The sequence below is a fragment of the Semicossyphus pulcher genome, unplaced genomic scaffold, assembly GCF_022749685.1.
Source record: "Semicossyphus pulcher isolate SPU_LCO1_2020_fin unplaced genomic scaffold, fSemPul1.0.p SCAF_7, whole genome shotgun sequence".
NCBI lineage: Eukaryota > Metazoa > Chordata > Actinopteri > Labriformes > Labridae > Semicossyphus > Semicossyphus pulcher.
The window spans coordinates 11,376,164-11,387,927 of record NW_027211748.1 but is presented as its reverse complement, the minus strand read 5'-3'; the positions used below and the strand labels follow the sequence as shown (position 1 = coordinate 11,387,927).

Below are 11,764 nucleotides of genomic sequence, written 5' to 3'. Positions count from 1 at the left end.
CCCTGACAAATTGTTTTCATCACTGGTGCCTCGCCAAGGTGAGACCAATTGTAAACAACAAGCGCTGTGTTGACAGGATTTTTTAGACTTTACTTTTTACTCCCTGAGTGAAACTGGTAACCCTGCACATTTATGACTCCTCCTGAATGATAGCCACATTCAAGTCACTTATAGGCTTTTTGTACCGCCGGGAAAAAAACAAACATTTTAAGCTCTTTTTCAAAAACACTTTTAACATTTTAAGCTCTTTTTCAAAAACACTTTTCACAAAGTAAAGCGTCATAAAGCTTGTCCGAAACCATTTAGCATCCCCCTTTGTTTTGTTTCATGTTGTACCCCTCTTTATCTGTCATTTCCTGTCTTCTGTCAAATAAAGGCAAAGAAAAAAATGACATTATTATTTAAATACGCCATAAATATTTCAAAAGTCTTCCGTCAGATCTACTGTAATACCAGCACAGACCACCAGGGGACCCCTATTGAGAAAATATGTTTTAATGAATACACAGAATGCAAGAATTTGCATTATGGAGTGAGTGTTCAATCCAAATGTGTTCTCTTCCCCCCTCTTCCTCTCTCTCTCTCTGTCTGGTCAGAGCTTCTCTCTTTCCATGACCTGCTCTCACTCCACCCCTTCAGACAAACACTCCCTTGTTACAACATTACCAACTTCCCTCATGGAAAAAAATACATCACCCTGAACCCAAGCTTTTAAGTGTCAACCTGAGAGACACGGGCAGACCAATGTGTATGTCTGCAGGTCTATACTGTATATAACTGTATATAACAAACCGAGGGAGAGCGACAGAATGAAAGAGGGAGAGAGAGGGCAAAGTGGTCCTCCTCCTCTCGCTGTTTATCCTGGCACAAAGCAAACCACTCGCCTCGCAGAGAAATGGCAGGAACCAATCTCCTTAAAGTAATTTGCAATCACTGCGGCTGAGAAAGCCTCTCGCATCAATGAGCTTTTGTGAGACATTTCATTTCAAAGTTGGAAAAAAAATGCTTTACTAGAAATATTTGCAGCCAAATTTTCGGCCTCATGCAGCCCTATTTGATCCTGATGAATAAACAAGCAAAAAGTGTTTTCTCTTCACTTCCTCATTCACCCTTTGAAGAATGAATAGAGCTCCTGAAGTGGTGCAGTTTTATTCCAGCAGATTGTATCTTATCTGTGTATTGTGCGTTTAAATGATGGGGATGGTTCCAGCCCAGACAGTCAGTGAGCTGTGGCAGTCTGCAGATTATGAGATACAGGGTTGGGAAACTGTTATTATGAAACCAGACGGCAAACAGTCATCAGTCCCTGAGAGTGTCGTTGCTCAATTCAGTCTGATGAAAGTGTAAGTGTGGAAGGTCTGCAGCTTTAGATGGAGAAAATCAACTGAGAGGCAGAACTGAGGAGCAGATTTACTGTAAAATGGTATCAAAGATTCAAAACTGAAAATACAATCTGCTGATGAGCACTGGGATGTTGGTGAAAACAGAGATGTAGATCATTGAACTACTAAAGTGTTAGGACATGTTGTGCTTGTAGAGGGTCGGCAGAGTGGTCTATTATTGTCTCACTCCCCCCTAACACCACCATGAGGATGAGGTTGACATTTTTGGTTCAGAGTGAAATGTCACAACAACTAAATGATGGGCAGCCATTTAATTCAGGAAATATATATCACCACCATTGTGTCATAACCAGGTCAAATGTTTTAGCTAACATGCTAAACTAAGATGGTGAACATGGTAAACATCCCCCTATAACATAAACATGTTAATAGTAAATCATGCTGTATTATAAGAGAAGAGTTAAAAAGTCTAAACCAATCTTAAAATAATGCTGACATGCCTATATTTATGTTTAAAGGGCCAAATGTTGCTGTAATTGTTCTTCCTGTTAGCCTTAGAGTTGCTAAGCAGTCCTGTGTTGGTTGACTATAATTTTGAGTAAAAATGAACTCTAAAGTTTAGCTGAACCTCACGTGAGGCTCCAACAGCCTTCAGCTACATTGAAACTATTAAGGGGGCTCTCATAACAAGCTGTGAGCATGTTAGCATTAGACGTTAGCATTAGCTAGTGCAGTTACAGCCTCACAGAGATGCTAGCATGACTGAGGACTCTGGTTAGTTATCTGAAGATAGATTAATACAGTGATACAGCACCACAGCAGTATTTTTTAAATATATAAAACTGCTCCTCATATCCTCATATCCTTTATATCTTTTATTAAGTATGTTAATGTGTGAATATGAAGAAGAAGCTATGATGTTAGCTTGATGATACAATTAGCCCCCAAAAAAAGGACATGATTTGAATTGCCTTATTTCTGACTTTACAAATTCTGATGGAGGACTGGTTGCAATAAAACTTATGGGCCTTGAAGGCTGAAAAAGAACCTTTATTGACTGAAAAATGTATGAGGGGCAGTGACTACATTGATTCTGGCAGATCAGCACAAAGGTTGATTGATGTGCTCTGTCCTTGTCACATAAACTAACAGTCTGTAATAAACGTTTAAAAAAAGTAATTATGTTATAAAGTGAAGGTCAGAGCAGAATTAATAACCTTTGACAGACTGTCAGCTTCCAGACTGAAAATAAGAGTTTGGTCATTAAGTTTGTGAAGAAATAAATTTCCCTTTTATTGACGTTTGATACGAACACATCAGATGGACTGATAGGAGCGGTCCCCAGCGTGTGAATGTAAAAATGGAGCAACATGGTCATTGAAGACCGCCATCCTTTGTTATACTACAGCTTGTCCAACACAAAGTAATGTGATGTGACAGTGTGTGCAGCAAAGTGGCAGCTTAAGCAATTACATTATTAAAGATATTACATTGTTTAAATAAGTTGATATTTAAAAGACTATAACTTAAAGATCACATTATAAGTAGTCAGAATGTTGTTTTAATTTTTTTGATTACTTATGAAAAAGACATTTAAATGATATGACATTGTATTGAATCAGATTACATTGTTTAAATAAGACTATATTGCCTAGAGATCGGCTTACAAGTAACTGGATAACAAGTTATCTAATTACAACACACATTCAATTGTTTCTCATTTTGTGTGATTTTGGCAGCCCCTGGGGACAAAGCAATACGTCTTCACTCTTTGGTGATCTTGTCCTGTACTTTCGTGTCTAAAAATATAGTATGTTTCCCATATATACTGTACCTCTGGGGTATGGAGCAACACCTGCGAGCTAGTTCCTTCAGGCAACTCGAGCTGCACTATGCATCCTTTTCCACAATCTCCTGACAAACACTTACTCCCAATTCGGCGCTCTATTTAAGCCGCCAGATTTCCAGTGTCTCCCTCTGCTCTGTCATTGTCACCGCTGCCCTGCACCAGTGCTGCGGTCATACTTTCAGCCCCACCGCCACCCCAGCATCCACCTGCAGGCTCTGGCTAGGTGGGTTTAAGATATTATCTCATCACTCCTCAAATTTCTGCATGTAAAATAAATCTGCGGGGAGTGATGAGGTCAGAGCCGAGACGGCAAACACAAGCTATGTTCTGCTGCTGCAGTAAACATGTCACACTGTTACAAACATGAGTTGTCTGAATGAAATATAGTTCAATGTGCAGATCAGATTCTTTGATATTTTATTGAATTAATCGTAACAATCAAGAAACTTCATTACATTATTGTAACACAGCACGCCAGCTTCAGGAGCGCTAACAGGCTAACCGGTGTGTTTTTTGTTTTTGCTGTTGTTTTTAATTACTTTTGGGGTCATCTTGCCTTTATTTTATAGGACAGCTGAAGAGAGACAGGAAATATGTGAAGAAGAGTGTGGGGGATGATATGCAGCACAGGGCCAGAGTCCAACCTTCGGCTGCTGCGTCGAGGACTGTAGCCTCTGCATGTGGGACACCTGCGCTACCTGAGCTAAACCAGCGCCCCCACACCTCATCTATAATCAAAACACACAAGCCCTTTGTTTTCCCACTTTTCTAAAACATTTATTTTGTTATGACAATAATATTACACAAGAAAAGTTACTACCTCAGAGTCTTCATGGGACATACAATAAACAATTATAATACAGATAACCTCGGCTGCTGCCCTGAGGCTTAAAAAAAGTTAAAAAGAACGCAGTAACTGGAGATAAATTGGAATTTTTGGTTCCCAGTTTAACTTAAATCTTCTGTTTCCTGATTTAAAACTGAGGTTTCTACCACAATCAGTGAACAGGAGTTTATAAAATGACAACTGCATTAAAACTGATACCTTATAAATGTTCAACTTCAGCTCTTTTTAAAACTAATCCAGTTTCCTCACAATCCCACTTAACTTGCTGATCATCTTGTTCTATATGAACTGATAATAAGTTACTATTACATATGAGTATTTTCCCTTTGCCATTAAAGTGTACATTTTGTCCAAGAGGCGAGACACATTCAGGCATGTAGATGAGTGGGAGGTCTTGTGTGGTCAGAGCACCAAGATGTCCGGAAACATCCAAATCTAGCATGTAGGCAGGTTAATGGGACTGATAACGATAACCGTGTGGTTTAAGTGGGAGATGCTCTATTATATCTTGTGGAGGTTTTTGGTTTTGCTCTTCTCTTTGGCCATCAGCGATCGCCTCTTCCTGCTGGACATGGCTCCCACAGGTCTGATCTTCATCTCGGTGAAGTCGAGGGACGTCAGGTGGCCCTTCCACGGCTCCCAGTTCACTCCCTGAGAGCGAGACCGAGGGTGAGACACAGAGGGAGTGACAAGTACGGTTGGAGAGAAAGGAGAGAGAAGAAAAGGGTGAGACACAGAGAGGAAGAGGCAGGCGGGATGACAGACAGTAATAAATACCCGCCTCTGGCTTCATTTCATGTTAGCACAAACTTGTTTTGACTGTTATTGCATTTTGCAGACAAACATTGAGGGAGGCATGTGCAGCGGCGATATTACGGATGAAATCTGGACAAGAGCAGAGATCTCCCGTGGCATTTCCTTCAGCATCAGTCTCCCTTAGACATAATAACTGTTGTTGTTACCCTATCAGCCTGGTAAAAACACTTATGGTTTATAGCTGCTGTGAGCAATGTGTTTTCTTATCACTGCTGATGGATTCAGGCCATTTCTGCTTCACCTCCACAATCTAAAACAAAACATCGAGGAGTGGGCTGGAGTGATGTTCTCTTTGATTCCTGACCAGAGAACAGCCTCCACGTTTTTTACTTTTTTAACTTAACAGGATGAGCAGCTTGTTGTGAGAAGTATGCACAATGAAAACTGAATCACAAAAACCCCAGCAAAACTCTTTCTGACTTACTTACTGTGCTGAAACATCCAGTAACTGCTGAATTTATCAAGAACACTCGATACAAATTGAATTTGCCACACTGACATTTTTGAGCTGGAGGGGATTCAGAGAGGCAAACACTGAGAATAAAACAGCTTGGAGATCCACTCACATTATTATTCAGGAGTATGAAAGATCAATAGTGTTTGGACAAAAAGTCTTAACTTAATGAAGCAGATTTAAGCCCCAGAACTTTACACAAACTGAGAAAAGAAATATTTCCTGGGAAGGATGGAGCGAGGGCATGACGTTTGCAAGCCCACAAGACTTAGTTAGAATAAATCTGGCATCACATTATACCGTCAGTGCCCCCTGTCTGTGTGAAGGCACACTACATTACAAGAGTTTATGAGTAATGTCTGATAACCTTATGGAAATGATTCCTACGAAGATAGACCTTTTTTGTTCAACCAGAAAGTGAAGTCACGCTCTGAAATCTCAGGAGAGGTGAGCTGCTGCTGCTGCAGGAAGACGGTGGTGGAAACATGACTCAGAGTGGAAGAGGGCAGACGAGGGATCTTTTCCATAAAGTTGTCAGACACTCAGAAAGCAATCTGAGCTTGTTAGTGGCAAAAAAAACAGCAGTTTGAACACTTGAATTGCTCTTCAATACTTTGTCCTTGATGCTAAACTAGGAAGACCAGTTATGGCTGGTCAGACTATTAACGTCAGTAACAGAGGAGCATGATTTATTATACTCGGGTTTATAGTCCTTTGATTGAGGGTGTGCTGTTGCAGAGTTTGGCATGGTATCAAAATATAGATAATTATAGTAAGTAAATTGACTATATTTGTACGGTCATTGTCAGGTAAGGACGACCATTAGATGTAAAGTAGTGTTTTGATATGGAAGGCACTTAGAAACCACGTAATGAACTACCCCTGCAGGACTGGATTGATCTCCCTACTAGATGTCCCCCTTTCAACTTTCAAAGCCCCCCCCTTTTTTTAAAGATTATTTTTTTGGCCTTTTATGATAGAAGATAGTTGATAGTGTTGGAAAACAGGGGAAGAGAGAGTGGGGATGACACGCTGCAAAGAGCTGAAGCTGGGTGTGGAACCCGGGGACGCCACATCGAGGACTGCAGCCTCTGTATATGAGTTGCAGATTTAACCACTGAGCTCAACCAGCGCCCTCAAAGCAATCTTTAAAACTGACATTTGCAGACTCAGAATAAAGCAGAGTAGCACCCAAAATAAACATTTTGTATGATCTGCCTCCCTGCTCACTCACCAAACTGTGCCTCTCGTCTCCCCATTTTCCATTGAGGTTGGCCAGGTGACAGTTCTTGTACCACCAGGCTCCGCGGTGGGTCAGGGCACAGTTACCCAGGGCGATGTCATTATCAGAGTCCACAGTGGTCCAGGGCCGGCCTTGGTGGTAGGTCATAGCATCACCTGTGGATCATTAACAATAAACAAGCGTAATAATCAGCAGAGTTCAGATGTTAAATGCTGCAAAGAACAGGCTGTATGCTGCTCCTCCATCAGTACTTTTTCCTCCATGAGCTCCCTGATGGAAGACATTTAATGAAAGTCCAAAAAAAGAAACATACAGTACATGTTGTTTCAGCACAGTCTGTGTAGACACAGCGTCCCCCTTGCTGTTTGTCTGTATGTGTCTGGCTTCAAAGCCCTCTGCAGCCCTGCCTTCTTAACCACCTCCCCTATACAGCTGCTGTCTATAACTGACTCTATAGAAGTCTCTGCAACAAATATCCCACCTACTGTTTGTGTGTATTTGCTTTCTCAGCACCCTACAGAATGTAGCCTGGATGCCTACTGCGTGAAAACCATATATTCCCACTCCTGTCCATCCCATTGCCATCTGTGCCCGCTCTCCGTCTCTTCTTTTCAAGTGTTAGAGAGAAAATGTACGTCTGGAAAGCTGCTCATGTTGCCTCCTCTGCGTCAGTCTATTGTGTTTTTTCTGCTGGATTGGAGCAGGAAAAGGGCCCACCTGCTGTTCCACGGTAGTTGCCAATAGTGAGTTTGAACTTCTGCCTGACCGGTGCAATCTTGAAGTTGTCATATACAGCGTACGCTCTCTCTGAGCCCAGGCCCAAGTCGAACCTCAGCTCGTAGTGAGTGGGAGTGTTGGTGAGCTCGTATATCTTATCCAGACCTGAGGGAGCAGACACAGAGAGAGGAAGTCAGAGCATGATGAAATATTGAGATACTCTTTACTGTTCATTTGTGCTTGCTTCAATGTGAAAAAACTCAGTTCGGGGCGCTGGACTAGCTCAGTTGGTAGAGCAGGCACCCCATGCCTAGAGGCTACAGTCCTCGACGCACTGATCGCAGGTTTGACTCCCGGTCTGCTGATCCACTTGGTGCATGTCTTCCCCCACTCTCTACTCCCCACATTTCCTGTCTCTCAGCTATCCTGTATAATAAAGGCAAAATGCCAAAAAAATAATCTTTAAAAAGGAAAAAACACAGATCATTGGAGTGCTCACCGATCCAGAATTCGCCTGTCATGTTGCCAAAACCTGCTATGTACTGCCTCCAGCGCTTCATGAAGTCCAGCTGGCCAGTGGTACGACGCTGGAGCATCTGTAAGCAGCGAGCACAGGATTTTCACTGGATTGTTGGGTAACATTTCCAACACTAAAATCAGCAATAAATCTAAACTATTATCAATTAAAGGTAATGCATGTTCATAAAGGTGGGGGCTCAAAAAAAAACAGATTTAAGAAAAGAAGAAGCATCAGAGGCTGAGATAGCCTCACTTCAAGTTCTGGAGGCAACTAAACGATTAAACATTTAACGCTACAAATGACAGTAAACAAAACTGTAAATATTACTTTAAAAACCTGAATAATTGATATCCTAAAAACGTATTCAAAAGATTGTTTTTCCATATTTTGGTGCGCACAGTTCATCAGGTGTTCGTACCAGCCAGCCGCCTCCGTCAGTGTCCATGTCGCAGAACACCTCGATCGGTTTTGCGCGGTCGTTGTTTATATAGACGGTGTAGATACCGCTCTTCTTGTTGCCATTCTTCATGATCTGAACGCAGTCCATGGGGAAGGGGTACATGAGACCAACTGGAGAAGAGTTGAGACTGTGTTATCAATGCAGAAAATCTCCACATCAAATGATAAACATCACACACGAGGACAGAGGCGACTCGGCAGACAGCACAGCTCATAAAACAGACCTGTTTTAAAGATGGTCTCCACCACCCTGCTCCTCTTGTTTCCCCTGTAGGCGATGATGGTGACGATATAGCTCTTCCCCGTCTCCAAACTGGAGACAGAAAATCTGCTCTCTCTGGCTCCGAGCCGCTTTTCGACAGTCTGACACCAATAAAAAAACAACTGCAGTTAATCTTACTGAACATATAATGAATCACACGCTGTGTTTGTGACTGTGTGAGTGATGATTCTGTCCTGAACCGTCACAGGCTGACAATTAATGGGCTCGATGTTCAGAGAACTTTATAGAAATATTAAGAGACAGATCAGTCTCATGCATGTGCTTAAAATTACTTCTGGTGGATTAGTTTCATTTTTGGCCACAAGAGGTCAGCGTTCCACAGAGCTTAAATTGAACGTACGCTTAAAGGCTCGGCCTGTTTCAGACTGAGAAGAAACTGTTTTTTAAGCAGTATTTGAAGGCTTTGATGATGAAAGCAGCTCAATATTCCTCTTTAGCCACAGGATGCTCAAAGTAACGGCAGCTCTGCTTTCACTCAATGCAGAATGAAATGTTTCTGCATCAAGTCAATACCTGTTTGTGTAAGAAAATGTTGGCTCATGTACCTCCATGTTGCCCTGCTCGTCTCTGTATGTGAGGATGTACCCCTCAATGTCAGCGAGAGGAGGAATCCAGGTCAAAACAGCAGAGTCCACCGTCACGTCTGTCGCCTTCAGGTCCCGGGGGGAATCGATGTCTGTGGATCGGAGGGTAAATCAGAGCGGATTATAGGACAAGAAGTCTACTGTACTCTGTGTTCATCTCTTTATACATCTTACGGACACACATCAGGAGTGTATGAGCAGAAGAGTTTGCCGCTGCTTTTACTCGACTACCTAAACTTAGGGAATTAATCACTTTAGAATAACCTTAAAGAAGTGCAAAATGTGAGTATCTCAGCCTCTCTGCAGCTGAAGCACAACACCAGAGATGACTTCAACCCACCTGCAGAGTTACAATTTGCCTCTGCGGATTAACCGGCTGTTATCCTCTGCCTTATTTAAATGCTTTGGCGGTTTGAACCTGAGACAGATGCAGAAATAATCTGTCTGACATGAAGACGCCTGCTGTAACAGTTAGAGCCTTCACCTCCCACGTCTCATCAAATTAGAGGAAGCATTTGTCACCATCTTTTATGTATTCAATTCAAGAGTCGTACTTTAAGAACTCTTACGCAAAAAAACATTGCTTTTGCATAAAGTCATGATCATGCAGTTTTACTTTTACTTCCTAACAGGAGGAAATAGAAGGACAGTTTTAACCATTGTTATCTTAAGTCTGTGAGAAGCAGGGATGCTGGTTCCAGACCGGTTTTAAATGACACATTGATGGTGCTTGTTACGAGTTCCCATAAAGTCACAATTGTAATAACATGTGCTTTTATGTATCCCAGATGATATCTTCTGACACAATGGCGTCCCTATCTGAACACCAGCGCCGTGCCGGTCTGCAGCAGCCAGCGAGGGTTTCTAATGAGTTACGACGTGACAAGTTTATCATCCAAACCTTGGCTGTTTGCTGCCTAATTGAAAAAGATCCAGATTTCACTTAGAGCTCCCCGGTGATTTTACACATCATCTGGCTCACACAAAGATGCCACACATTGGCCATGTGCTGCAGCTGCTATTTTTACCCCACACTAAGCTGCGAGACATTCGCTTTGACCCTGGCTGTGCGGGAAACATTTGCTGCCAGATCAGGAGTTTTGGTGCTTCCTGGTAGATTTGCAGTTTACAGAAAATAAGAAGTTTTTGAGGTGATACTGATGAATGAAAAAGGTCCATCAGATCTCCTTCAAATGATGCAAACTCAACTTTGACCCAAGCAAAGAACACAGATGTATTCCCTGAGCTCTGACACTAACCCTTCACTCCCACGAGCACCAGTGTCTCCAGTATCCACAGGAAGCCACGGGTGTTTTTCAAATTACATGAAAAAGATTTCTTATCTACTCCGTCAGAATAAAACTATTTCAGCTCTGAAAGACAGCAGCTTTTCTGCATCTGTACACAACACTGCAACAAGTTAGAGCGCCACATGTTGCAGATGTAGACTGAAATCCTCAGACCTTTGATTTAACAGTTATAGAGCAGTAACCTGTTTGAGATTGTGATGCACAAATACCTGGGACTTGTTATTGAAAGGACTCTTCGTGCAACAGCAACATCACAGCATTGCTTTAAACAGTGCGACAGCTGTGGTTCTCGTGTACCCGGCGTAGCTGTTTGAAGCCTGGTAAGAAACATATTGAAAACTGTCTGCATGACTTTTTCATTACTTTTGTTTATCTCTTCCACTTTAGGGTTCCTGCTCTTGCTTTCAGAGCTGCTTTAGACAACATAGACTTGTTAAAAACCCTTATTTCTACTACTCTGCCGGTTTGCATTAAAATCTTTGAGACGATAAAACCAGCCTGCGTTTTATATGTCAGTGCAGAATTGCCATATCAAGAGGAAGTTGAGCATATAACTACCAAAATAAAATCCTTCCTGTTGGCAGTGTATTAACCTGTCTCAGCATTTGTTGAAATCTTCCGAGTGGCTTTGCTCCCTTTGACAGCCCAGATGTAGACCGTGTAGAGGACCCCAGGCCTCAGGCCAGTCAGCGTGTAAGAGGTGCTGTCAGACCCGACCGGGATCTCCTCACTTGAGCCCTCAGAGGAGCTGTAGGTTAGGATGTAGCCATCAATGTCTGCCTGGACCGGATCCCAGGACACGCTGAAGCTGGACTCTGTTTCATCTCGGGCTAAGAGGTTAGCAGGAGCATCCAGTTCTAGAGGAAGATGTTAGTGAAAGTGGTTAACATACTACTGATGCAAACTACAAGATGTTTCATTTCTCACCCTCTCTCTCAGAGGTGAACAAATGAAACCTTTTTTTCATGCATTTGCTATAAATATTAGTATCATGATGTTATTTACAAGGAGAGTGTTGATGTTTACCTTCATACATAGCATCATAAAGAATAACACACCCTGTACACACTGTATGAATGAGATTTCATATTGTATAAGTCTTCCCACTAGCTTTGTCCCACCTCACTGCCTAACTGTAGTGAATGTAAAGGACGCAGGGACCCAGGCAGTGAGCCTGTAGGAGTCTATGTGGGATCCCAGAGGTGACTCTGTTTTTGAGCTCTCATCAGACTGCTGCTTTTTCACTGCACTATGCCTCATGACACTCCGGTTTGATGAGCCAAGAGATAAGTTTCAGTCCCAGTCCTGCATATGGAGTCACAGTTACAGCAAGAGCTGA

At 42.3% G+C, this 11,764-nt stretch overlaps 1 protein-coding gene across 1 annotated transcript in view; it reads right to left on the bottom strand.

Annotated features, from left to right (window-relative positions):
- Positions 1–3,699: 3,699 nt before the first annotated feature.
- tnn (tenascin N) overlaps positions 3,700–11,764 on the bottom strand; it is a 42,629-nt gene continuing 34,564 nt past the window's right edge. Inside the window, exons 12-19 of the mRNA XM_069684854.1 lie at positions 11,019–11,282; positions 9,077–9,207; positions 8,473–8,611; positions 8,208–8,359; positions 7,769–7,865; positions 7,270–7,434; positions 6,544–6,707; positions 3,700–4,690 (exon numbers count right to left, since the gene is read on the bottom strand). Of these exons, the coding sequence (XP_069540955.1) occupies positions 4,541–4,690; positions 6,544–6,707; positions 7,270–7,434; positions 7,769–7,865; positions 8,208–8,359; positions 8,473–8,611; positions 9,077–9,207; positions 11,019–11,282 (1,262 nt within the window). The 3' untranslated portion in view covers positions 3,700–4,540. The remainder of the gene's footprint in view (positions 4,691–6,543; positions 6,708–7,269; positions 7,435–7,768; positions 7,866–8,207; positions 8,360–8,472; positions 8,612–9,076; positions 9,208–11,018; positions 11,283–11,764) is intronic.